Raw genomic sequence first — 26935 nt, forward strand, 5'->3', positions numbered from 1 at the left:
TTTTGAAGCAGACACTTTTCTCTCACTTTATTTCAAAAGCAGACACAGAAAGGTATTCCACCTGCAGGTTCACTCTCCAAATGCCCGGGCAGAACCAGGCCAAAGCCAGGAGCACCGATCAATCCAAGTTTCCCAGCTGGGAGGCAGGGACCTGATACCTGAGTCCTCTCACGCTGCCTCCCGGGGGCGCACTGGCCGGAAGGGAGACCAGGAAGCAGAGCTGCAGTTGGACCCCAGACACCCAACATGGAAGAGGACAAACTAAGCGGCACCCTAACACTGCACCAAACGCCTACCCCTCAAGTTATTTCCATCAGTAAAGACACCGCGGTCAGCCTAGACCTACGTGGATTTCAGAATCCGCACTCCCCTGACAGAAAACACCCGTGGAAAGGCCTGAAGTGAGGGTAGAGTCTAGCAGGTGGAGCTGGTTGTGTGGCAGTGGGTTAAGCCAGTACCTGCAATGCACACGTCCCATGTGGGTACTGGGTTCGAGTCCAGACTATTCTACTTCTGATCCAGCACCCTGCTAGCGTGCCTGGCAAAAGCACCAGGAAGGACCAGAGTACTTGGGCTCCTGCCACCCATGTGGGAGACCCAGATGGAGCTCCAGGCTCCTAGTTTCAGCCTGGCCCAACCATGGCTGTTGCAGCCTTTTTGGGTGTCAACCAGCAGGTGCAAGTCCTTCTCTGTCTACCTCTCTCTGAAACTCTGGCTTTCCAATAAATACATCTTTATAAAACTTCTTCAAGTACTGATGTTTTTAGAGCCACAGATCAAGTAAATCCTCTTTAGATGTTAACTAAAGCACGTGAGGGTCTGCAATCCCAGCTCTGCTCCCAGTTTATTAACTCTTTACTTCTCAGGCCTGTCTTCACTCTGAAGCCCTGGCACTCAGACCCCTGGACTTCTAGATGCTGGATGGGACAGGCAACGTTACAGTGTTTCTGCGACAGTAAGGATGGATGACACTAGACAAATATCTTGAAAGAAATTACAAAAAGGCAAGTTGTAAAATAGCAAAATCTCGTCAAGGATAAAATACAAGTACTCTATCTGGACGCACTGCTGCGCTGCCGGTTTATATTCTTCTTCTTTGTTTTAGAGGACGACCCGCACGCACATCTCCCAGCCTGTCCTCCGGGGGCTCTGGGACGGATGACGTCACCTGTTTGCAAAGGAGAAAGGAACACTGAAGCTGAGCTTCCACAGTGGGAGAGAGTACGCTGCGAGAAGACATGGCAGAGACAGCCAAGTGTCCCATCCCTGCCCTCACCGTTAGAACAACTGGCCTAAGAAAAGTACAGCTGAAGACCTAGCACAGAGCAGAGGTCTCTGCCATTGACGGGAGAAAACCATGTTGAGGACAGAAGTGAACGTGTGCTCTTTAACAGTCTTCACTGAGCTAAAGGCCTCCCTCAGCCACACTGTAGCTACCACAGCTCTGTCAGATCACCCGTGACCCCTGGGGTTCAAGAAAGAGGCCGCCTGTGACCCTCCGTTCAGGAGTTCAACCCCACCCACAGAAAGGTCCCCTTCCAAAGCTACTCCAAACAGTGCCTTTCTCTCACGTGTGCCCAGGAAGTGGAGAGGGACTACGTGAAGATGGCTAAGCAGCACAATCCCACTCTAGGCTTAGAAGAGGCTGACAGTTCGTGCAAACCTCACGGCCCGATCTAAAGTTTCGCCCCTGCAGCCTTCCCACACATCAAGGCCAAAGCAGCCTTCTGAGTCGGAGGTAACCTGCAGGAGCTTTGAACTCCAGAGACAAAACGTGCAGCCGCTTTTCTCCTCCCCCCCGGGCTTGCTCAGCTCCCTGGGCACTTAAGCAGGAGGCCTGGGCTCCGTCTCGGGGACTTTACACGTACAGCAATGGAAAACGCCGGTTCACGTTCCACCAAGAGTAACAACCACAGCAGATGAGTGTTAGGCGACTCGGGTAATCAGCAGAGGGCTGTAGACAGCACAGCGAGCCCCTGACCCTTAGAACAGCGGGGTTCCCACGGAGGACGCCCCCGTGGCTCCTCGCGGCCCTACAACCGCCATGTCCACCCAGGCTTTCCAGCGCCCTCACCTCTCTGAGTCTCCTCCGAATGAGGGCGGCCGTGGCATTCAGCGAGGCGTCCTGCAGGTCCACCTCGGGCTCCTGCGGCAGCAGGGGCCCGATGACCACGGCGCGGCCGCTCGGGTCGGGCTCGGGCCCGGCTGCCCGTTTCCGGTCCTCCTCCCTGCGTCTCTGGCGCTCCTGCAGCTGCGTGCTCCGAGGCAGGAACCTGTCCACGGCTGCCGAAGACGGGGCGGCCTCGGGAGCGCTCCGTGGGCTCGGCGCAGAGTCCCAGAGCCGGGGGCCCTCCGCTCCAAAGCCGGCCCCGCAGCCCAGGCGCTTGCCAGGTGCCCCCGCATGGTGCGCGTCGAAGGAGCACAGAGGCCGTTGGCAGGAACAGGGAAGAGGCGGCCGCGAACGCCCGGCAGAGGGGTCCAGGGCGGCCGCGCAGGACACAGCACCGCCTGCGGGCAGGTCCGGGCTGCAGGGGTCCGCGTCTCCGGGCTGGGGCAGGGGCGGCGGCGGCTTCGTCGGGACGCAGCCTTCGGGTTCCCAGGCAAAGCGACAGTGAAACAAGCGTTCACTAGTGCGGTCCTCGGTCAGGGAACCGATGCCGCCCCAGATCCGCGATGCTCGGCGGGGCGCGTCCACGTGGTCCGAGTTACAAAGGCTAAAAAGGAGCCCGCGTCAGGCCGCGCCCTCGCCCACCCCTCGGGTGCCTGGTCCCCGTTACTCGTGCGGCTTCTGCCCGTTTACTGTGGGAGCCGGGCGGTGCCTCCTAGGCCCAGGGCCGCGTGCGCTCCCACTGCGCCCTCTGCTTTCCCAGAACCTCCGCGGTCTCAGTCTGCCCGGGCCGCCACGCAGAAGCTGCTGCGCCCGGCTCTCAGGAAAGGAGCCGCAGGCCTCCTCCCTGCAGCTGCGGCCCAGGGCGGCGTGGGCGGCGTGGGCACCCGAGGCCGCTGCCAGCGCCCACACCCAGCAGGGGAGGGAGGCCGCTCCCTACCTTTGCTCCTCGTGCTCCTCCCCACGTACGCCTTCCTCGCTGCTAACTTCCTCCTGGTTTCCTCCACGGTTTCAAATTCCGGAGCGTAGCACACGTGAAGCAATCCGCCGAAGAAGCTCTGCTCGTCCATCTTCCTCTTGGCTGTCCTGGACAGAAACACGTCCCGGCAGGGGTCAACCTAGACGCACCCGGCACGAGAGCTCGGCTGGCACCGCACGCGGGGACCCGCAGGGAACGCCCGGCTGTGCTGTGCGCGCCGCTGACCCCGCCGAGCCTGCGGGGCCCCGGGGCCTCCTCTCGCCTCTCCCAGGAATCCAGACCTCCTGTGGCGGTGGGGTGGCAGGGACCGAGCACCTGCGCCTGCCGCCTCCCAGGGCGCACAGCGGCAGGATGCTGGCGGGAGCAGAGCAGCGGAGACGGGAGGAGACCGGAATGCGGCTCCGCTAGGGAGGCAGCGGCCCACGCCAGCTGCTCCCGTCTGCGAGCTCGCAGATGACCCCGCACACACGATCCGTGTCTCCGCACAGAAGTCAACCCATCTTGACTCCCGTTCGCGGCCTGTCCGAGGTGCCCGCGCTCAGTCCCGGGGCGACGCAGGCGTGAGGAGGCGGACCCGGACCCGGACCCGGGCCGACAGGAGGGAAGCAGAGACCAGGCGCCGCCCGCTCGCACGGTACCTGGCACTGTGCAGATGCAGGAACTTAATGAGATAGACCTCGGTGAACTCCTCCGCCGGGTACTCGTCTAAAGCATTGTACTGCTCGATGGCGCCGTACAGAGCAAAGCGCTCGACGAGCTCCCGCATGGCTCCCAGCGCAGGGACGCCCTGGACCAGCAAGTACCGGGACTCCAGGTTGATCGTGTACACCTGCAAAGGCCAGCGCAGAGCTCGGTGCCGTCACACACGCGCTTAGGGACCCGCGCGCCCTGAAACGGGGCTCTGCGAACCAACACTCCGTTCACGCGGAGCGCAAAACCCACGCAACAGCAGAACTCCCGCCCGAGTCTCTGCCCAAGACGCAGCCCCGCACCAGAGCAGGCTCCCCGCCGGGCTGCGGGCCCCGAGGTCGGCGTGGCGGGAGTCGCCCGACGGCCACGCAGCCAGCGCGACCCCCGGGCCCCGCCCGTGCTCAGCACCGAGGACAGCCCCGCAGCGGCCCCGCGTCGCGCCCAGCCGCAGTGCCGGCCTTCGAGGCCGCCTCTCGGCTCCCCCGCTCTCGGGGTCCCGCCCAGGGCTCCTCACGCGCCCCCGGCGGCCGCTGGACCGGCCAGCAGCGGAGCCCACTCCGTCCTCGCGGGGCGCTGACCCCACACACAGCTACCGAGGACGGCCACCCGCGGACGTCACGTCACCTTGACGGCGCGGGGCCGGCGTCCCTCCCGATACTTGGCCCGCGTGTCGCACACCGCCTTCGGGACGTGGTGCTCCCAGACGCTCCCGGGCTGCCCGTCCCTCGACGCCATCGCGCTCTGCCCGGGGCTCCCGACGAAGACAACATCCGCCGGGCGGCCCCTCGTTTCTCCAATAAGAGGGCGGGATGGGTCACGGCGTGCCCGGATTGGCTGGAGCATCGACGGCGTCGGCCATCGTTTCCTGCGATTGAGGACTTGGGGAGCGAGTGCCGCCCCCTAGCGGTGCGGCGGAGAGCGGGTGAGAAGCCGGCCCTCCCCCGCAGGGCGCGCGGCGGGACGCGCAGCTGGGCGAGAGGGCGGGACCGCCGGCGGCGCGGCCGATCGATGCTCTCGGGCTCGATGCCCTCGGCCTGCCGGGGCAGGGGTCACACGCTGGCTGTGGTGGGAGTGGGCCGAGCCGCGCTGCGGGACGATGTGGGGCGACAGTCGCCCGGCGGGGTCGGGGTCAGGCGGGGCGGCGGTGACTGTGGTCTTCACCAACGCTCGGGACTGCTTCCTGCACCTGCCGCGGCGCCTCGTGGCCCAGCTGCACCTGCTGCAGGTAACGCGCGACCGCAGACGCCGGGCCCCGCACGGTCGCCGGGCCGCGTCCAGCCCCGGAGGGGGTCCCTGGGGCGGTCTGGGGGTTCCTTACCCGCCCGCCGCGTCCGGAGCAGCCCCAGGCCGGTCACTGGCCTCTCCGCTCAGGACCCAGAGCGACGTCCACACGGGCTGCTGTGAAGTGGTTGAGGCCGCTGGCGGTGCTCCGACGAGGGTTAGCGGCCTGGTTCCGCCCGCGTCCGCGCAGCCCCGGGTGGGGAGGGTCGCAGGTGTTGAGGCGCTGACGGACGCGGACGCGGCGCCGCGCGTGCAGGACCCCGCGTGGGCCGCAGCCGGGCTGAGACCGTTCTCTCCCCGGTCCCCGCGTGCACAGAACCAGGCCGTGGAAGTAGCCTGGGGCCGGCAGCCCGTGTTCCTGAGCTGGGTGGAAGGCCGGCGGTTCAGCGATCCAGGCGAGAGTGTGGCTGAGATCAGCCGGCAAGTGGGGCGGACACTCGGACTCGCCGACGGCGGACAGGTGAGCACGCGGGGGCTGCGGCGAATTCTGGGAACGGCGCCAGAGCCGCGACCACAGCGCTCAGTGTTGTTTTTTTATGGAAGTTAGATGATAGCAAACGCGTATGCTGTTACACTGATAGTCAAGTAACAGTAATTCTCTTGTCGTTTGCTATGCTGCTACCTTAGTTTTGTATTCTGTCACCTCTGTTACTGTTTACGTCTCTATGTGTTGTTCAATTCCTTTTCCTTTATGAACAACTGGGTTTTACCCTTGTTTTCTTTTTAATTTTTTTATTTGACAGGTATAGTTATAGACACACAGAGAGAGAAAGGTCTTCCTTCCGTTGGTTCACCCCACCCCCCCATGGCCGCTATGGCTGGCACTGTGCTGATCCCAAGCCGGGAGCCAGGTGCTTCCTCCTTGTCTCCCATGCGGGTGCAGGGCCATCCTCCACTGCCTTCCCGGGCCACAGCAGAGAGCTGGACTGAAAGTTGAGCAACCAGAACTAGAACGGGCGCACATACAGGATGCCAACGCCGCAGGCGGAAGATTAACCTAGTGCACCATGGCGCCGGCCCCTACCCTTGTTTTCTAACTTCCCATTCTGTTGATTACACATACCAATTCTACAACTGAAGGTTATTTTTCCACTTTTTCAAAGTAGATTATTTATTGGAGCTGGTGTTGTGGCTTCATGGGTTAAACTGATGCCTGTGTTGCCAGCAGCCCATATAGGTTCTGGTTGGAGTCTCAGCTGCTCCGGTTCTGATCCAACTCCCTGCCAGTGTGCTTGGGAATGCATCGGGGATGGCCCAAGTGTGTGGGCCCCTGCACTCACGTGTTAGACTTGGAGGAAACTCCTGGCTCCCTCTGCCCAGTTCTGGCCATTGGGGGTGAACCAGGGGAAGGAAGATTCTCTCTGTCTCTTGCTTGCTCTCTAACTCTCCCTTTTTAATAAATGAAAAAAAAATCTTTAAAAATAAAGAAATGATGTAAAACTCTTCTCATGTGGAAACAGCTTAGCTTTAGGAATTTCATTTCGTTTTTTTTTTAAGTTTTTTTATTTATTTGACAGTTACAGACAATGAGAGAGAGAGACAGAGAGAAAGGTATTCCTTCCATTGGTTCATCCCCCAAATGTCCGCTACGGCCAGAGCTGTGCCAATCCGAAGCCAGGAGCCAGGTGCTTCCTCCTGATCTCCCACACGGGTGCAGGGGCCCAAGCACTTGGGCCATCCTCCACTGCCCTCCCGGGCCACAGCAGAGAGCTGGCCTGGAAGAGGAGCAACCGGGACTAGAACCCGGCGCCCATATGGGATTCCGGCTCCGGAAGTGGAGGATTAACCAAGTGAGCCAGGGCGCTGGCCCCAGGAATTTCATTTTGAAGAGTCGCGTGTTTCGTGGCAGTCTTGCTGCTCACCGGTATTATCTGGCAGTTCTTCGACGCAGAACTCCCCAGGGCATTACAGAGCACTCTTGCGGAAGTGCTGTCAGGGAGCTCCTTGGCAGGTGCGGGTTTCAGTTAGGATATTCGTGTTTGCCTCTGCAGAATTGGAGCTTCACGGGCGTGTCACTGAGAATTTGGGTGTCTTGGAACTAGACCCTGTAAGTCAGGAGTGAAAGGAAAGGAAAACCGGGCGAGTTCAGGATATCTAAGCCTACAGTGGTGTGGACCACCTGCATTTACAGTGCAACTGTCACCCCTCTGTTCACGAGTTCTCCCTGACCCCGGAGACTGTATAACCATTGTGTGGTAACTCCCTGCTCGCTCTCCCCCGGCTGCTGATGACCACCATTCTGTTTTCTGTCCCTATGAATTAGCCTCTTCTAGATATTTAACATAGGACAACGCTTGTCTTTTTGTTTCTTATTTCACTTAACAAAATCAAGTTTCATCTATTTTTTAGCAGGTATCAAAAAATTGTTGCTTTTTATGTCTAATATTGCATTGTATATATACACCACAATTCTTTTTAAAGATTTATTTATTTGAAAAGCAGAGTTAGAGAGAGGGAGAGACAGAGATTTTTCATCGGCTGGTTCTTTCCCCATGTGGCTGCAACAGCCAGAGCTGGACTACTCTGAAGCCAGAAGCTTCTTTAGGTCTCCCATGTGGGTGCAGGGACCCAAGTACTTGTGCCATCTCCTGCTGTTTTCCCAGATGATTAGCCGGAAGCTAGATGAGAAGTGGAGAGGCCAGGACTTGAACTGGCGCCTATATGGGATGCTGGTGCTGCAGGTGGCGGCTTTTCCCGCTATACCACAGTGCCGGCCCCACAGCATGGTTTGTTTACGGATCGATCTGTTGCCAGACACTCAAGTTGTTTCCACCTTTTGGGCTGTTGCGAATCGTGCTGCTCTGAGTACTGATGTACAGTTCCGAATCCTTGCTTCCAGCTCCTTGAAGTATGTGCCTAAGAGTGGAAATGCTGAATAATAACGTGGTGAACCCCATAAGGAACCACCAGGCTGTTTTTGATGACAGCTACGTCAGCATTTGCTTTTGAATGCTTTTACCTTTCAGCAGTGTATGAGGGTTCCAGTTTCTGCAAATAACAGCTCTTGTTGTTTCCTGGCTTTTTTTTTTTTTTTTTTTTTTTTTTTTAAGATTTATTTTATTTGAAAGACAGAGTTACAGAAACTGGTAGAGATAGAGAGAGGTCTTCCATCTGCTGGTTCACTCCCCTGATGGCCGCAGAGGCCGGAGCTGCACTGATCTGAAGCCAGGAGCCAGGAGCTTCTTCCAGGTCTCCCACGTGGGTGCAGGGGCCCAAGGACTTGGGCCATCTTCTACTGCTGTCCCAGGCCATAGCAGAGAGCTGGATCAGAAGAGGAGCAGCCAGGACTAGAACCGGCGCCCATATGGGATGCCAGCACTACAAGCCAGGGCTTTAACCTGCTGTACCACAGCACCAGCCCCCCGGCTTTTTTGGTAATAGCCATCTTAATGAGGGATGAGCAGGATTGGCACATTGTTAATAGAGTGACGTAGTACCTCTTAGGTGATAAGACTACCCGAGTCTGGTGTTGGGTCTTTTTAACAAATTTAACTCTTTGCAATCAGATCTTTATTTAAAATGATGATGGAGGCCAGCCCTGTGGTATGGCGGGTTACCTGCTGCACCAGCATTTCATATGGGCACCCGTTCGAGACCAGGCTGCTCCACTTCCCATCCAGCTTCCTCCTAATGCACCTGGGGAAACAGTGGAGGACGACCCAAGTCCCTGGGCTCCTGCACCCATGTGGGAGAGCCATTAGAAGCTCCTGGCTTATACCTGACCCCAGCCTGGTCATTGCAGAGATTTGGGAGTGAACTAGTGGGTTTAAGATCTCTGTCTCTTCTGTCTGTAACTCTGCCTTGCAAATAAACATTCACAAATATTAATAATGATGATATTGATGGTGGTAGTAATGGTTGACGTCACTTCTAGATTGTGTTATTTGGTTACTAACTAACTGAAATAATTATTTTTTGATAAGTTGATATTTTTAATTACTTAAGTCAAAATTTACCAAATTTTAATAAACATACATTGGTTTGCCCTAGTTGTTACCTGGGGATTCAAGAATAAAAGTAACTGCAAGAATGAGACTTACCACAATACTTTTTAAACTTTTTAATGAAGATGGGTTATGTGTTCATGTTGATAAAATGCAGAGTCTAAAGCAGAGGGCTCATGGGGCCACAGCACCTGCCCCCACACAGCTGCTTTGTTGTTTGGCTCTGTGCTTTATTATGACAATGAACAGGAAGAGACATAAGAATACGTTCGGGCCTCTGAGCTAAAAATAATGTTGGTGCTGCAGAAAGGAGAGTAACTATTGCTCCCTTTGGTTTGTGCTTCTCCCGTTTACTTGGACACAAGGTCATGGAGGAATCTCCTTCATACCAGATTTCATGAACAGGGCTTTGGAGTAGGGCTCCTTATCTTGTAGTTATGCTATTAACAATGAAGCTGTTTAATGACTTTGCCACAGATCCCAGTTGGAAAATAAATATTGGTTAAAATGGAGAGATGCCCTACAAAGAAAAGGTGGGGTTGTTTTTTCCACTGAAGTTGTACTCTGAGTCGTTTGTGTTTGTCTTTGTGCTTCATACCCAAAGTGGTTGGAGTTAGTGAAGCTTATGAGGATGCTGCCAATTGTCTCTGGCTATTAACCAACTCCAAGCCCTGTGCTAACTGTAAGTCTCCAATACAGAAGAACGAAGGCTGCAATCACATGCAGTGTGCCAAGGTAAGAGGTTAAATAAAGAGGGTTTTTTGCAGGCTTTGTAGTCGGAATCTCAGTTTAGTTGGATTGTCAGTCCAAAGCAGAAATAGTAAAAGCATAAACATCTTGTTGGGTTTCAGATAGGATTTAGGAGATTACATTCTACATTCCTTGCTGAATAACTTAATGGTTGGTATATTTTGCTAAATTGTACATTCACCATGAATGTAAGGGTAGGCAGTGGAAAGAAGTGGTCATCAAAGAAGGAGGTATTTTTCTCTGAAGGGAGGAGAGAACTTCCACTTTGCTTATAGCCTTGTTTAAATACTGATGGAGTCTGTGGGTTCAAAAGGCTTCCATAGCCTAGGCAGCTCATGTCAAGTACATAAGAGTGTTAACTGTTAAATTAACAACAGGAGTCACTGTGCAATAACTTCCAATGCAGAACCTCTGTCCTCGAAGAGTTGTGTTATAATTATGTCTAAGTGCTCGCAAAAGATGTATCATTCTTGGGTGCTTCTTTAAAGTTAATTAAGTTTCTAAAAAAAATAAAGTGAAATTAACTTCAAGATGCAATGACTTTGAACAGCCCTTTTTTTGTGCAAATTGTTGTACTCTTTACTTAGCAAAAGTTCATTCAAAATGATCTTAGTGGAGAATGGAACTAGGAATGGGAGAGGGAGGAGGGGCGGGGTGGGAGAGTGGGTGGGAGGGCAGGTATGGTGGGGAGAATCACTATATTCCTAAAGTTGTATTTAGGAAATGTATGAAGTTTGTATTTCTTAAGTAACAGGATTTTTTGAGGGTGGGCCGGGGAAGTAAGGGTAGGCTGGGGCTGGCGCTGTGGTCAGCAGGTAAAGCCGCTGCCTGCGGTGCTGGCATCCCGCAGGGGTGCCAGTTCGAGTTCCAGCTGATCCCCTTCCGATCCAGCTCTCTGCTATGGCCTAGGAAAGCAGTAGAAGATGGCCCAAGTGCTTGGGCTCCTGCACCGGTGTGGGAGACCTGGAGGAAGCTCCTGGCTCCTGGCCTCGGACTGGCTCAGCTCCAGCCATTGCAGACATTTGGGGATTGAACCAGCAGGTGGTTCTCTCTGTCTCCCTCTCTCTGTAACTCTGCCTTTCAAATAAATAAATTAATGATTTTTAGAAAAACATAAGTTCATTTTAAAAAAAATAAAGTAGTAGCGGGCTTCAAAGGAAGCCAGTGGTCCCCAATAGTCAGAGGAGGTGGTCTCTGAGCCACGCCCACAAGTGCAGGAGAGACGGTGACAGTAGCGGCTGACACTCCACCGAGCCCTTCGTGTCCATTAACTTGCTTCATCCCCTCGAAGCCTGGCGGGGAGATACCAGTATTCCCTCTCATCTGACTCGAATCCAGGGAGAGGCAGAATTCCTTGGTTTATCTTACTCTTAATAATTGCTAAAATATTCCCATGTTACATCCGAATCAGAAGCCAAAGTGAGTGTAGGTTTTTTAACCCACTTTATTCACGTTTACAGTTTCCACTAGTGCCTAGAAAACTTTAACAAACTAATGAGCATCTTACAAATGTTTATGAGAATATGATTACGGTGTACATCCTGGAAATTGGAGACATCAGAAAGTCTTGCTATGTGACAACGGAATTAAAAATACAACAGTTATAGCTACCATCTACTGAACACTTGGTGTCTTTGACAGAAAAATAAGAATTCTTAAATTTTTTTAAAACTGAAGGGCTCATGAGTGGTCGCCTCTGCATGTCTGAGCCTGGCAGGACCTCACAGGTGCCCCCTCCTTCCCTCTTCTCAGCACAAGCAGCCTTGGCCTCATGACTACCGGCCCAGACCAATCAGTTGCAGAATGAAGAGGAAAAGGTTGATGATGTCCAGGTAGATGTTCAGGGCAGCGAACACATACTCTTCGGGGTCCAGGTCGGAATGAATATGGCGCCCCCCCACCATCAGCTGCACATCCATCACCAAGTACTTGAAGAAAAGGAGGAACAGTTAGCTGCGTAAATGGCACCTCTCTCTCAAATAAGTGTCCCAAATGAGCTGGAGAAAAATTATTTGAGTACCAAGAAAAATATTACAGAAAACCACTTTGTGGCTGTGCTATTCTTTTTTTTTTTTCCTTAAAGTATTTATTTTATTTGAAAGACAAAGAGATAGACACAGGGGGTCTCCCATTCTTTGGCTTATTCTCCAAAATGCCTGTGATAGCTGGGGCAGAGCCAGCCCAAAGCCCAGAGTCGGGTACTCAGTGTGGATTTTCCATCTGAGTAGCAGGGACCCAAGTGCTTGAGCCGTCATCTGCTGCCTTTCAGGTTCTGCAGTAGCAGGAAGCTGGAATCAGTAGGTAGACCAGGACTAGCATCCAGACACCCTGATGCGGGATGTGGGTGTTCCGCGTAGAAGCTTAACTGCTGGTGACTGTGTCACTCATCAGTGCCTCGGTCGCTCATGATGTCCTGAGTCTGTGCTCCGTAAAAGCAAGTGCTCAACCTCCCGAGGCCTAGGACACCAAAACCCTTGAGCTTTCCAGCCCCATCAACATTTGGACCTTGAGTCAGGGATGAGGTCCAGGTGGACCAGGTGGACCCACAGACAAACTGCAAAATGCCTGTGTTTGTGGCCTTTTACCCAGGTTCTTTCTGAGCAAAGAATGAAAATAAAGATGGCTCCTGGACATTTGATCCACATGGAATCATAATTCTGACTTTTTGGGGCTTGAGGTGACAGCAGATGTGGTCGTTTGGGGATGGCTTTGTGATTGTGTCACCACATCCAAAATGAAAGGAGGAGAGGGGCTTTGAGACTAAATAACTCCCAAGTAATCATTTCAGCCCGGCTGAAATACAGTTATGATACAGTTGTGAGTTCCTAAAATGCCAAGAGGAAATAAGTCAGCGGACCCTCTCTGATGCTGGGGTTTGTGGCCAAGTGACTGGCCCCAGGCAGCATTTGAGGCAGAAAAAGAAAACTAACGCTCGGCCCCTCCTGTCCACACTGACACTCGGAGTCCAGTGCTGGGAAGCTGAGCCAGTCCCCCAGATCCGCTGGCATTCGGGAGAATTCTTGGTGTTTTAAAGATTCTTTAATCCATTTTAGGACACTGTCTAGCTCAGTGAGTCTGGCATCCGCTCTCCTGGGCTGCTGGTTCCCACCTGGCCTTGTAGAAATGAGAAGGAAGCAGCGGACAGCTACTGGAGAGGGGCAGTTGGCCTAGCGTATGGGATGCCCGCTGCCCTGTCGGAGTGCCTGGGTTTGACACCCACATTCAGCTCCCGACTCCAGCTTTCTGCTGATGCCTATTCAGGGAAGAGCAGTGATGGCTCCAGTAACTGGGTTCCTGCCACTCACGTGGAAGACCTAGGCTGAGTTCATGGCTCCGAGCTTCAGGCTGGTCACTATGGGCAAGAGTGTTTCTCTCTCTTCCTCCCTCTCCCTCTCCCTCCCCCACCCCCCACCCAAGTTATTTGATTAAAAAAAAAAGTTATTGAGCACATCTTGGGTAGCCTCATTCAGATTCATTACAGATGTTACCGAGCACAATGTGTGTACAATCCAATTAAGGAAGATGAGATTTACCTGAGCCTTGGAGAATGGAAGAAAGAACAGTGTAGTGTCTGGCAGAGAAGGGGGTCAAACATGAGGCAGGGACGGGGAGAGGGCACCTGGTGTCTTCATCCCAGGTGGAGTGCCTGGGTTCAAATTCCCGCTCCACTTCCAATTCCAGCTTCCTGCTAATGCACACCTTGGGAGGCAGCAGGTGGTGACTCAAGTTGTTGGGTCCCTGCCACCCATGTGGAGAACCTGGGTTGAGTTCCCAGCTCCCAGGCATTTATGGAGTGAACCTGCAGATGGGAGAGTGCTTGCTGGCTCGTTCTCAGAAAAGGGGAAATGGACTTACAAATGAGAAGATCAGAGTTCCTAGTCCAGCATACAGCAGATGCAGCCACTGCAGAGAAAGGAGACAGCGTACACAGCGTTAAGATCGGGGTTTGGAATAGCGAGACGGTTCACCGGGGTCACTGCTGTCAGAAAGGGACCGATATTAAGAAAGTCAGTTCTTTAACAGCATCTACTCAATTCCAGGCAAATGCAGGCAGAGCTGGCATGCACAGGCCAAAGGTGAGGCCCCCTATGGGCACAGGATGCAGAGGTGGTGCCCGACATCTGAGGGGAACACGCATCAGCTCTTCAGGGTGAGGAAGTGGTCCTGGGAGGGCAGGCAGGAGTGCTCTGCTGACCTGGAGCCAGCCGCAGAGTCTGGAGACACAGTTATTTCCGGACCCCGCCAACAAAGGAAACGCCTGAAAACTACAGTCTAGAGGATTCAGAGCTGTGAGTCACACAAGTGTGCAGACTTAGAATAAGGCCCCATTAAAGTCTTCCATTCAAATGTCTGTGCAAAGTTATTGATTAGAGATGTTTGGGAAAGGAAATTCAGAACAGGAACTGAAAACCACACCCAGAGATGCTGTAAGGACCTACGGAATCCACCTAATAAATGCTCATGCTATTGCTACCAATATCTGGTACCGTCCACAATGACTCAGAGAGCTGCCTTTTAATGCGAATCTTCCCAACGCCTTTGAGTTAACCTCTGAAATATGGGTGCCACCTCCTTGCCGTTAAGTCTAAGTGATTTGTGAAGCTAAAGAATCAGTACTGCTGCTTATGTGTGAAGATCACGCAGCAAGTCCACGTGTTGCCAAGGGAACTCTGGTTCAGTATTTGGACCACGCTGGCCTTGGGGCTTTAGTCAAAGGCTCAGAGGCTCCAGCCAGTGGTCCGTGGGCCTGGACTCCTGCAGTGTCCACAGACGGACACCACAGGTCCAGATCGTATCTCTTGCTGTCCGTTCCTCCGCTCATTCTGCCCACGCACAGTGCAGTGTGGTGGACACAGCATGGACACTAGGGCTACACAAATAGTCTCAATGCCTCTGCTGCCCCTTACCATCTGAAGAAACTTGGGTGTGTTTTTTAACTTCTTTGAGATTATTTTCTTATCTATAAAGTAGCAAAAATGCATCCTTTTCAAGACAGTTGTCAGAGGTTCGTGTGATGCCTGCGTGAAAACACATGGGCATGGGCGAGTGTCCAGTATCTACCAAGCACTCAGTGGATGGAAGGAAAGAGCCGGAACTGCAAAGCCAGAAGGCTGCTGCCAGAAGTGCCCGGACAGGCCTGTCTCAGCCACCCCTTCTTCCAGACGAGCTGCAGCCGCCCGCATGGCAGGAGTGTGACCCTCCCTGTGGGCAGATTCACCTCCAGGCCCTCTCGGGAAATAACAGCTGTGCTCACCCCGCACAGGATCCCCCACCCACGGCTCCTCCCTGCAACCCCTTCCACCAGGAAGGGCCCACAGACCTGCAGTCTCCAAGGGAGAGAACTGACCGTGGCTGGTTGCCCTGGGAGCCACTGGTTTGGTTAGGTTAGGCCATGGTAGCTACCACTCAACCTCTGGCTGGGAGTGGCGGGGCTCTTCTGGGAAGACTGCAATGGCCAGCTTCAGTTCAAGGACACCTGATGGCCTTGCTCAGCCTCCCCAAGGACACACAGGCCTGCACCCTTCCTTCCTCTTCACTTGGGGTCAGGGGTGCCAACATGGCCTGACAGCTCTCCAGCCTTCCTCGGCCCCCTTCTTTTCTCTCAAAATCCTTGCATGTGCTGTCCTGCCACTTGTCTGTGTCTCGTAGGACCCTAACTGACACGGTGGCACCTCACTACGTGTTCCAGCAATTCTGAGGTTTGCAAATGAGATCCCACTTACATACGATCGGACGAAGATTAAGATGATCCCGTAGGCCATCAGTACAAAGAGGAAAACAAACAGCACCCCGTTGAGCAGAGTGAAATCCCACTGAGAAAACAAACAGCACACAAAACACGGGGTTATCTTCTACAAGGAATTTCAGTATACCTGGAGCTGCTCTCGTACCTGCGTGGACAGAAGCTGCCCATTTCTAATAATTCATGTTTGGCTGAGATAACTTTGGAAAACCATTAGCCATACCAAGTGAAGATTTCTCCATAAAAATGTTACAGTGAGGGACCGGCGCTGTGGAACAGTGGGCTAAAGCCCTGGCCTAAAGCACAGGCATCCCATATGGGCACTGGTTCTAGTCTTGGCTGCTCCACCTCCCATCCAGCTCTCTGCTATGGCCTGGGAAAGCAGAAGAAGATGGCCCAAGTGCTTGGGCCCCTGCACCCATGTGGGAGACCTGGAAGAAGCTCCTGGCTCCTAATCAGCACAGCTGCACTGTTGTGGCCATTTGGGGAGTAAACCAGCAGATGGAAGACCTTTCTCTGTCTCTTGCTTTGCCTTTGCCTCTCTGTAATTCTGTAAATCTTAAAAAATAGTTACAGGGGCTGGTGCTGTGGTGCAGCGGGTAAAGCTGCCACCTACAGTGCAGTAATCCCATATGGGTGCAGGTTTGAGTCCCAGCTGCTCCACTTCCGATCCAGCTCTCTGCTGTGGCCTGGGAAACAGTGGAAGAGGCCCCAAGTCCTTGGGCCCCTGCACCCGTGTGGGAGACCTGGAAGAAGCTCCAGGCTCCTGGCTTCAGACTGACCTAGCTCCAACCATTGTGCCCACGTGAGGAGTGAACCACAGGATGGAAGACGGACTCTCCCTCTCCCCTTCTCCCTCTCTCTCTTCCCCCTCCCTCCCTCTATAACTTTGTCCTTCAAATAAATAAAATAAATCTTTTAAAATCACAGGGACTGTGATTTGCTACAAGAGAGAGAAGGTAGATGTATAAATGGATTGACAGGAGACAAGTTGACAATTTTTGAAGCTGGGTAATAGGTTCATGGGAGCTTAATGCTATTTTGTGTTTCATATTTATAAGAAATTTCCCCCTAAGAGCCTTCCCTGTGGTGGAGTAGGAAAATGGCACCAGCATCCCTGTGGGCGCCAGTTTGCATCCCAGCTGCTCCACTTCTGATCCAGTTCCCTGCTAATGTGCCTGGGAAAGCAGGGGAGGATGGCCTAAGTGCTTGGGCCCCTGTACCCATGAAGGAGACCTAGAGGAATCCCTGGCTCCTGGCTTTGGACTGGCCCAGCTCTTGCTGTAGTGGCCATTTGGGGAGTCAATCAGTAGATAGAAGGTTCCTCTCCCTCCCCTTCCTTCCCCCCCTCCCCCTTTCTGTAACTCTGACTTTCAAATAAATGAATAAATCTTTAAAAAAATTGAAAAGGTAGATTGAAGAAGTAGAATATAAATTTGTATGTATTATATAATCATAATCATATTTTTCAAAATGTGGGTGGGGCATGACAGAGGTTAAGATGCCGCTAACCCCTCGATCCCATACCTGAGTGCATGGGTTGAAGGCCTGCTAGGCTTCCACGTCCGCTTCCTGCTATTACACATCCTGGGAGGTAGCTCAAGTACTTGGGTCCCTGGTTCATGTTATAGTCCTCCTGGACAACGCAGGTCTGGAGCGCAGTAAATCTGGCCTGTGTCAGGGACATCTTAAGCTTGCTCCTCACTGGCAGATAAAAGATGTGACAGTGAGGAGGCTGATTCAGATGGGGGCTCTGTGTGCTCTGATCAGGTTCACCAAGAACTTTGGCCTTCGGAGCCCAGAGCAGGCAGTAACTTGGGGACCCAGGCGACTGTCATTTGGGGACAGAAATGGGTCACAGCTTCTCTGCCCTCTATCCCCCTCCTTGGCAGGTGCCTTGGGCTCCCACAAGCAGCACTTTTATTCCCAGACCCCACTGTTGACAGAAAAGCAGGGAGAAACGAGACTGAGGGACTGAGCACATTAGAGCCACGCAAGACTACCCTTCGGGGCGGGCGTTGTGGCTTAGCTCTTAAAGCTGCAGCCTCGTACGCCAGCATCCCGTGTGGGCGCCACTTCCCAAACTGGCTGCTCCACTTCCGATCCAGCTCCCTGCTAATGTGCCTGGAAAGTTAGTGGAGGACAACCCAAGTGTTTGGGTTCCTGCACCCACATGGGAGACCTGGAAGAAGATCCTGGCTCCTGCCTCCTGGCTGTGGCCTTGGCCCAGCCCTGGCCATTGAGGCCACGTGGGGAGTGAACTAGTGGGTGGAAGATCAGTCTCTTTCTCTAGAACTGTTGACTTTTAAATACATAAATAAATAGGTAAATTAAAAAAAACTACTCAGTCTGAAGAAACAGTTTCAATTTCAACCATGGGATCCAATTAAATTTAAAGCAAATGGACATTTCCCCTTGCTAAGTTGGGGTTCACAAGGAAACTCAGGCTGGTTGTGTGCTGTTTCTTCTGCGGCCCTTGGTTGAAAGTGACTTTTGCAAGCCCCACTACAAAACTTCAATAGGAAACAATGTTGTCTAATTGAACATCAGTTCAGCTGCCCTTCAAAGTCATCCAAAACCATCTTTAAAATATTTTCCAGTATCACGTTCCTCTCCCCACAGCACCTCAAACTCAGATTCTAGGTCACCTGCGACTTAAATTCCAACGGGCTATTGAAAATATGCTCACATTATAGAAGATTTTCACTTGCCTTCTCTTAATTTGAAAGGCAGAGAGAGAGAGAGAGATGGGTAAGAGAGATTTCCTGTCTGCTGGTTCACTCCCCGAATGCCCACAACAGGCAGAGCTGAGCCGGTCTGAAGCCTGGAACTTGGAACTTGGAACTCGGTTCGGGTCTCCCACATGAGTGGCAGGGGCCCAGGTACTTGATTCGTCACGTGCTGCCTCACAGGGTATCATCAGCAGGAAGCTGGGGCAGAAGCAGAGGAGTTGGGCCTGGAACTGAGGCACTCTGATCTGGCCTGTGGGAGTCTCACGGGGACTTAACCACGGAACCAGACGCCCTCCCCTGGAAGATGGTAAATGGCTACACGAATCCGTGCACTCGGCACCGGCTCACCCCTGCATTGCTGGGTGGCATATCTGTTTTACAGAGGCTGGTTTTTATGGATGAACAGCTCGGAGGTGGCACATGCTGATCTTACCATGGATTAACGTTAGATCTCCGACTCTGGATACAGTCTGACTAAATATCTAGTAGACCCTCTGCCTCGCTGACACTGCTTTTTATTTCTTCTTTCCACCAGGAAAAGATTACAGTTCTGCTTGTGTAGATCTTCCCTGTGATGTGTTTCAAACAATTTGGGAAAACACACTCTCTTCTGGGTCAGTTATTCAACTCACTGAGACCAGCCCAGGGACACGACCAGCAAGGACTGCTGAAAATCTCAGGTAGGCGAGACACAGTCTGATTTCCAACTTAAAAGGAATGATCCCAAGTGCTGCACTGTTCTCTGGGGAGTCCTCTCTCTGAGCCTCATGAGCCATGCAGCTTCTTACTTTTTTTTTTTTTTTTTTTTTTTTTTTTTTTTTTGACAGGCAGAGTGGACAGTGAGAGAGAGAGACAGAGAGAAAGGTCTTCCTTTGCCGTTGGTTCACCCTCCAATGGCCGCCGCGGCCGGCGCGCTGCGGCCGGCGCACCGCGCTGATCCGATGGCAGGAGCCAGGAGCCAGGTGCTTTTCCTGGTCTCCCATGGGGTGCAGGGCCCAAGCACCTGGGCCATCCTCCACTGCACTCCCTGGCCACAGCAGAGGGCTGGCCTGGAAGAGGGGCAACCGGGACAGAATCCGGCGCCCCGACCGGGACTAGAACCCGGTGTGCCGGCGCCGCTAGGCGGAGGATTAGCCTAGTGAGCCGCGGCGCCGGCCAGCTTCTTACTTTTTAAACTCCCTGTGTTGCTCAGGGTCCCAGCAGGGAAAAGATGGCTCACTTAAGTAGGACAGTGTGAGGGGGGCTGGTTGATAAAGGAAAGACCTACAGAAGTGTCTGCAAGCAGGGGAAATAGCTGGGGTAGTGCTAGGCCCAAAGGGAAAAGAGAGGGAGCAGGTACAGGGGCCCAGAAGGTGAGGCGGGATTGGCCACTGTGGGACACACAGTGCAATCCGGTGTGGAATAGAAGAGACCCCAGGGAACTTGTTCTGAGGAGGCTGTGGGAATAGATAACTCTCTCCTCTCTCCCTCAGCCTCCATCTAGGGCTCCCCATGGGCCAAAGCCCATGGAAAACCCAAGTCCAAAGGCAAGAGGGCCATGGAGTGAGGCCCCCAGGACAGCAGCAAGTGGGGAGTTGGGGAAGCAGGAACCAGGAGAGGCAGAGGGACCCACGCCGCACACACACTCAGGACAGAGATGGGTCTCCATCGTACTCACTTTTGTTTGGAGAGCGAATAAAGTGAGCGCTAATGTCACCAGAGTGGTCGCTGCTGTTGCCCACAGCACTTCCTCTGCCTTATAATAGCTAAAACCAGAGATTGTGATTATTGTCCACACACGTTCCCAAAAAGGCGCACAAAAAGGAACTGAGTCAAAGACTTACACTGATACGGCTCCCAGGAGCAGCCCTTGAAGAAATGTCTGAAAACAAAATTCACAGTCAGTCATTAAGCTGCTCCCCTGGGGCCCAGAATGTAGAGGGGGGGTCTGGAGGCCAGTGGGGGTGTTCTCCCTGGCACCCACAAATCTCTTAGAACACAATGATACCTTGAACACAGTCAGTGAGTCCATTGTGTATTAATTAGGGATGCAGAAACCAAGGTCAAAGTTTGGTTTGTAGACCACAGCGTCGTCGATCAAACAGGGCCATCCACACTTCATGTTCCCATTTTATCAGGGCAGGACCCGCATTTCTACAAACGTGTCACCAACAGTGTGGGCACTGACATTTTCTATAGTGCCTGCCTGAAATAAAATCCTTCTTCAAACCTCAGACACGGGGTTAGGATTGAGACCTTCTTAGCTCCAGGCGATGGGGCTGGAGCAGTCGGGCAGGGCGTGGGCCACGCCTGTAGATGCCAACCATAGCTTCAGAGGAGAGCCGCTCTGGGACAGGAGAACCCCGTCACCCCACAGAGCCAGAGCTCAGGGGGCAGTGTGGGAGGGAGGCAAGGGCTGAGAGCCAGCAGGTAACACCAGGAAGGTCACCAGGGACACATGGGGCCCATGTCAGGCTCCAGGATGGCATAGACATGGTGTGAGGACTTCAGCATGCAGTGGCCACAGGCCCGCAGCCAGTCCCCAGTCTGTGGGATGCTCCGGCAGAGCACACCCCGGCACTTGGCTGACTCCCTGGTCCATGGGAAGAGCCGGGACAGCCTCATGCAGTCTCAGGGAGTGAGGACCAGGACATAGGCAAAGCGCAAGGCGGCTAGGCTGGCTTTGGGCTTCTCCAGTGGCCAGTGATGGGCTGGAGTGGGGGCTGGGAGAGCCCCAGGAGTCCCTCAGGTTGCCTCTGAGTTCCCACACCTGGGGAGTGTGCCTGCTTTGTTACCCTCACTAAGCAGCCTTCTATTCCCGTTCCAGGAAAAAAGGAGACGCCTCTCCCCCAAGCGTGAGGCAGCTACTGGGTGCTGGCGTCTTTCTCCTCTGCTAACTCAAGTGCTTCCCGCTTGTCCAGCTCCAGCAGCACGGGAAGGAGGGGTGAGTGCTGGGAGTGGCGTGCAGGGAGCTGGGGGCTGGGAGGAGAGGAGGAGAGGGGGTCCTAGAAGTCAAAGCTGCCGAGGACTTCGAGGGCTCCAGGCCCCCGGCTCCAGGGCACAGAGCCTCTTTGAGAAGGCAAGCCAGTCTCCCACGTTTTCCCTGAAGGGTTTCTCCACATATTTCCTGACCCTTGGGCGAGACGAGAGGAGTCTACAAAATAGAGCAAAATCTTGGCCTTTCTCTGTGCCCCTGTCTTCCCCTGATCTGAGACTGCTCTGAGGTAAGCACCAGCGAGGACAGATTCCCAAAGATAACTTGTGTGTCCTCTTGAAGTAAACATCAGAACCACGACTGACTGACAGAGAGGTGAGGTGAGGTGAGGCAGAGAGAGAGGTCTTCCATCCAGTGGTTCACTCCCCAGCTGGCCACAACGCCAGAGCTGGGCCTATCAGAAGCCAGGAGCCAAGAGCTTCTTCTGGGTCTCCTACACAGGTGCTGGGGCCCAAGCATTTGGGCCATCTTCTGCTTCCCCATAGCAGAGAGCTGGATGGGAAGTGGCGCAGCCAGGACTACAACCAGTGCCCATATGGGATGCCAGCACGGCAGGTGGCGGCTTGACCCACTAAGCCACTGTGCCGGCCTCCATGGCCGATTTTTAAAAATTAGAAAAGTCACACATTTCTGGGAAAATAGCACCCTCTCTGCCCCAGCATCTTCCTGGTGTGACCGCTCACGGGGCCTTGCTCGTGCTCAAGGCCAAGGGGGCGCAGGCGCGCGTGCCTTGCTGCGACTTGTGACCGAAGCCGGCCACCACCTTCATCTGAGCCTGTTTGTCCTGCCGTCAGATGTCACGCCAGTCTGTCCTCTCCGCTGTGGGTCTTTGGATCCACTCCTTCAAGTCGGACTGGGAGCCAGAGGAGGAGAGGGTGGCGAGCAGGTGAGCAGGCGCCCTCCCGGGAAGAACCGTTCACTGGCCCCGTCCTGCGTCTCCTTGGGACAGCTCTGGATTCCCCCCAGAGCAGCCAGACACCCAGGGAATTCCCATCCCTGGACTTGGGCGAGCCCAGGGCCTCAGGGAAACGAGAGGCAGGTGGAAGGGAGTCGGGGATGGGTGCCTGGGGCTCTGCGGCCCTGGGCTGGGCTGGGCTGGGCTGGGCGTGAAATGAGAAATAAGGATTCCATTCAGGTGTAGGAAATGGCAGCGCCGGGGGCTGGCAAGACCCTGGGGGCCCCCACGGTGGCACAGGGAGGAGCTGGCTGCAAGGAACGGGCCTCTAGGTTCTGTGTGGCCCTAGGGGCACTGGGCGACAGACGAGGGGCAGCTGTGTCGAGGCCTGCGGGCCAGGATCACCACAGAGAGGCACTGGGGGTCCAGGACCCGGAACCAGCGGCCAACGAGGAGAGCCTAGGCGCGGAGCCCCCAACGACAGCTCTGTGGCCGGGAAAACCTCCTGACTCGATATGTGAATGGGACGAACCCGAGCTCGGACACGACTCCCACTCCGGGTGGGACTTGAGGCAGAAGTAAAATACATGGGGTCAGCGCTGTGGTGCAGAGTTAATGCCCCAGCCTGCAGTCCCGGCATCCCATATCGGCGCTGGCTCGAGTCCCAGCTGCTCCACTTCCAGTCCAGCTCTCTGCTATGGCCTGGGAAAGCAGTAGAGGATGGCCCAAGTGCTTAGACCCCTGCCCCCACGTGGGAGACCAGGGGGAAGCTCTCAGCTCCAGCCGTTGCTGCCATTTAAGGAGTGACCCAGTGGATGGAAGATCTCTCCCTCTGAAATAAATCAATCTTTCAAAAAAAAAAAAAAAAAAAAAAAAAAAGGAAGAAAAGGATTCTGTGACTGTTGAATTTGTTATAAATGCAAAAAGATGATAAAATATTTAAAAACTTGCTTTCTTAAAAAAAGGAAGCAAAATACACGTTACAAAGCAGCGCACGTTTCTGGCCATGACTTTGGAAGTGGATGCAGAGCTCCCTCCCGGTAACAAGATGCATTTGCGTTGCCCGGTGGGGCCGGGAGCCGTTCCCGCCCGCAGCCTGAGTAGATGCGGGTCAGCGCAGGAGCCACTCACTGTCCCAGAGTTGCTGACAGCGCGCATGTAGGAGACTGACTACCCGTGACAGCCAGAAGTCCGCCGAGAGTGTGTTTCACATAATTCCCACCTGTGCTATCCCCCTGGAAGTTTGCACAATAAAAAGAATGAGTTTAATAAAGTGACAAAAATCTATTTCAGAGGGGAACTATACAACTGGTGCCTAACATGGCTGACTTACGAAGAATCCCAGGAGAATGTAATTGGCAGGCACCTGCCTGCGCAGGTTCCCACAGCAAGCCAGGATAATCAGTACGGCGAAAAATGCTGGGCTGCAGGACAATTTAAAGCCACGTTAGTTGTTGCAGTGGTTGTATCAGTGTTATATTAGATGTGTATATATGACATTATCAAAATAAATATTAGAAAATAAACACAAATGTTATCTTCTTTTCTTAAAGGATTTATTTTTATTTGAAAGTCAGAGTTACGTAGAGAGAGGGAGAGATAGAAAGTGAGATCTTCCATCTGCTGGTTTACTCCTGAGATGGCCTAACCAGCTCTGGGTAGGCCAGGCTTAAGCTGGGAGCCAGGAGCTTCTGCTTCTCCCGTGGGGGTGGCAGGGCCCAAGCACCTGGGCCATCTTCCTTTGCTTTTCCAGGCCATAGCAGAGAACTGGATCCAGTGGAACCAGTACCCAAATGGGATGCCAGTGTTGCAGGTGGCGGCTTACTCTTGTGTAGCCAGGAGGTCTACCTTAAAATTAACTTTTCTCATTGTCATCTACAGATAGCTTATGCAATATTTTGAGTTTTTGTTGTGAAATAATTAAATATTCACAGGAATTTACAAAGGAACCAAGAGGCCCTGTGAAAATTTTACTTATTTTCTCAGTGATTACATCTTACACATTTGTAATTCATTATTACACCCCTGATTTGACATGGGCTCAGGGCATAGATATAGTTCCATGTGTGTAGATAGATGGAACCGCCACCATCACAATTGAGTCACAGTGATCCAGACAATAAAATACATCAATATGGGGCCTGCATTGTAGTGCAGTGGGTTAAGCTGCCAGCTGTGACACTGGCTGGTTCCAGTCCTGGCTGATCCACTTCCAGTCCAGCTCCTGGCTAATGTACCTGGGAAACAGCAGAAGTTGGCCCAAGTGCTTGGGTCCCTGTCACCCATGTGGGAGACCCAGATGGGGTTCAAGGCTCTTAGCTTTGGCTTGGCCCAGCCCAACCCTGCCTAGCTGTTATAGCCATTTGGGTAGTGAACCAGTGGATGGGAGATCTCTTTCTATCTCTGTATCTCTGCCTTTCAAACAAACAAATCTTAAAGAAATCATCAAAGACCTCAACAACATTCATCAAACAAAAAAATCAATAAGACCTCCTTCAAACTACCCTTTGTAGCAGCACCCATACACATTCAGCCAAAAGTCCTGAAAACTTTGTTTTCCGTCTCTTTAATTTTGTGATTTCAGGAAGGTTCTACCCTGTTTTCATTGTGAAAGGACCTTGGTCAGTAGGTAACAAACAACCATAGTACATTAAATCCAAGGATACTTACAAGATTGCATAGGTGAACCAGGGGTTTTCAAGCACCCAAGTTTTCAGAGCCTGCCTGTTAAAAAAATTAATATCATTTTACAGAATAAACACATTTTTCTAACTAACATTATATTTAGATAGACATGAAACAACCATAGGACAAGAATGTGGGAACCCCTAAATGATTAATAATGACAAGCAGGGTATTATTAATGACCAGTTAATTAAACAGGAAGGCATTGCCCCTCCTAAAACAGACAGATTTATAAAAAGATATCTTCATAGGTTGTAAGTCGAACCTAGATATGTGCAAATGTCCCAATGAAGCTGTTACTTTGAAAAATACTGAGGGACAGATGTTTGGCCTAGCCCTTAGCTGGGTAGGACGCCCACATCCTGCATTGAGGTGTCCTCACTCTGGTTCCTGACTCTGACTTCTTGCTAATACACACCCTGGGAGGCAGTAATGATGGCTCAAGTAATTGAGCTCCTGCCACCGAGGTGAGAGACCTAGATTGATTTCTTGGCACCCGGCTTCCATCTTCTGGCTATTGTAGGCATTTAGAGTGTGAACCAATGAAAGAAGGTTTTCTGCCTGTTTCTACATCTCTCAAACTTTTAAAAAATATTTATTTATTTATTTGAAAGTTAGAGAGACAAAGAGAAGGAAAGACAGATCTTTCATTGGCTGGCTCACTCCCCAAATGACCGCAATGACTGGGGCTAGGCCAGGCCAAAGCCAGGAGCCAGGACCCCTCTTCAGGTCTCCCACGTGGATGCAGGGGTCCAAGGACCTGGGCCACTCTCTGCTGCCTTCCCAGGCACACTAGCAGGGAGCTGGATTGGAAGTAGAACAGCCAGGACATGAACCCGTATGGGTTGCTGGCACTACAGGCGGCAGTCTAACCCAACTTTCCACAGCGCCGCCCCCGCCTCCAACTTAAAAAAATTAAATGCTGATATTAATATGTGTGCCAAGCAAACGAAATCAACTCCTCATGCATTTTTTACATGAATATAAATTCATAGGGTGTTTCATAGGATGTGTTAAAGCAGCAACGGAGCATCATCCTTCAAATAGCTTCTGAATTTCACGGTGTCACCAGCCTCCAGGGTCCTTCTAAGCTTTCTTTCCTTATCTGGGTTTATCTACAAAAATAGCTCATGGAAAATGTAAAAAAATAAAAGCATGTCCAAAGTAAGAATAAGAAAAAACCCTTGGCTTAGAAACAAAGTAGAGTCCAGTATTGTGACAGAAGGTTAAGCCACTTCCCAAAGCAGCATCCCATATGGGAGTGTCAGTTCAATTCCCAGCAGCCTCTCTTCCAATCCAGCTCCCTGCTAATGCACCTGGGAAAGCAGAGGAAGATGGCCCCGGTGCTTGGGCCCCTGCCACCCACATGGAAGACCCAGATGGAGCACCAGGCTCACGGCTTCAGCCTAATTCAGCTCTGACTAATGCAGGCATTTGGGCAATGAACTGGGGGATGGAAGATCCCTCTCTGTTGCTCTGCCTTTCAAATAGATAAAATAAATTTTTAGGAAAAAAAGTCAAAATAAAATTCTAGGAATCTACCCACCCCGCCTTGGGTCTAGGAATTGCAGAAACAAAGCTGTGAAAATGTTACGGCCAGGGCCAGTGTTGGGACATAGCCGGGCAAGCTGCTGTCTACGATGCTGTCTTCCCATTTGAGCGCCAGTTTGTGCCCTGGCTGCTCCACTTCCAATCTAGCTGTCTGCTAATGTGCCTGAGAAAGCAGGGGAGGACAGCCCAAGTGCTTGGGACCCTGCACCCACATGGGAGACCTGGAAGAAGCTCGTGGTTTCAGCCTGGCCCAGCCCTGGCTATGGCAGCCATCTGGGGAGTAAACTAGTGGATGAAAGATCTCTCTCTCTGTTTCTCTCTCTGCCTCTCCCTGTAACTCTGCTTTTCAAATAAATAAGTCTCTTAAAAAGATTTATTTATTTGAGAGGTAGAGTTACAGACAGAGGGAGAGACAGAAAGAGAGGTCTTCCATTTGCTGGTTCACTCCCTAAATAGGCGCAATGGCCAGGACTGGGCCAATCAGAAGCAAGGAGCCTCTTCTGGGTCTCCCACGTGGGTACAGGGTCCCTCCCAAGCACTTGGGCCACCTTCTACTGCTTTCCCAGGCCATTAGCAGACAGTTGGTTAGGAAGAGGAGCAGCCA

The 26935-nt window shown here is 52.8% G+C and overlaps 3 protein-coding genes across 29 annotated transcripts in view; 1 reads left to right on the forward strand and 2 right to left on the reverse strand.

Moving 5' to 3' along the window:
* Window positions 1-4658, reverse strand: RBM48 (RNA binding motif protein 48). 3 transcript variants are annotated; one of them, XM_051853342.3, is made up of 5 exons: window positions 4401-4542; window positions 3725-3915; window positions 3048-3193; window positions 2075-2586; window positions 1-1168 (listed from the first exon to the last, which is right to left on the reverse strand). In XM_051853342.3, the coding sequence occupies exons 1-5, from the start codon at window positions 4509-4511 to the stop codon at window positions 1082-1084; spliced, it is 1047 nt and encodes a 348-aa protein (XP_051709302.3). In that variant the 5' UTR covers window positions 4512-4542; the 3' UTR covers window positions 1-1081. The 3 variants fall into 3 exon arrangements, with proteins under 3 accessions (XP_051709302.3, XP_089172296.1, XP_089172297.1); XM_089316170.1 differs by lacking the exon at window positions 3725-3915 and having other exon boundaries at window positions 4401-4658; XM_089316171.1 differs by lacking the exon at window positions 2075-2586 and having other exon boundaries at window positions 4401-4574.
* Window positions 4561-26935, forward strand: part of LOC103349477 (peroxisomal ATPase PEX1) — a 26422-nt gene continuing 4047 nt past the window's right edge. For 6 of the 25 annotated variants that reach the window (XR_016223151.1, XR_016223145.1, XR_016223155.1 and 3 more), the window contains exons 1-5: window positions 4769-5001; window positions 5374-5517; window positions 9606-9736; window positions 18762-18906; window positions 21033-21149. Coding sequence is in view for 2 of the 25 variants with exons in the window: in XM_089316175.1 (XP_089172301.1) it covers window positions 4873-5001; window positions 5374-5517; window positions 9606-9659 (327 nt within the window). In the remaining 23 variants the exon portion in view is untranslated. Of the gene's footprint in view, window positions 4699-4738; window positions 5002-5373; window positions 5518-9605; window positions 9737-18761; window positions 18908-21032; window positions 21150-21314; window positions 21430-21994; window positions 22087-23060; window positions 23622-26935 lie in introns of those variants that run through there. The other 19 variants (XR_016223162.1, XR_016223159.1, XR_016223165.1 and 16 more) reach the window with 15 other exon arrangements.
* The window catches only part of TMBIM7P (protein lifeguard 1), a 24887-nt gene continuing 9166 nt past the window's right edge, over window positions 11215-26935 (reverse strand). Inside the window, exons 4-10 of the mRNA XM_051853345.3 lie at window positions 24766-24819; window positions 23429-23519; window positions 20050-20087; window positions 19884-19971; window positions 15475-15564; window positions 13607-13654; window positions 11215-11679 (exon numbers count right to left, since the gene is read on the reverse strand). Of these exons, the coding sequence (XP_051709305.1) occupies window positions 11527-11679; window positions 13607-13654; window positions 15475-15564; window positions 19884-19971; window positions 20050-20087; window positions 23429-23519; window positions 24766-24819 (562 nt within the window). The 3' untranslated portion in view covers window positions 11215-11526. The remainder of the gene's footprint in view (window positions 11680-13606; window positions 13655-15474; window positions 15565-19883; window positions 19972-20049; window positions 20088-23428; window positions 23520-24765; window positions 24820-26935) is intronic.

The sequence above is a fragment of the Oryctolagus cuniculus genome, chromosome 16, assembly GCF_051225735.1.
Source record: "Oryctolagus cuniculus isolate XC-2025 breed Fujian yellow rabbit chromosome 16, ASM5122573v1, whole genome shotgun sequence".
NCBI lineage: Eukaryota > Metazoa > Chordata > Mammalia > Lagomorpha > Leporidae > Oryctolagus > Oryctolagus cuniculus.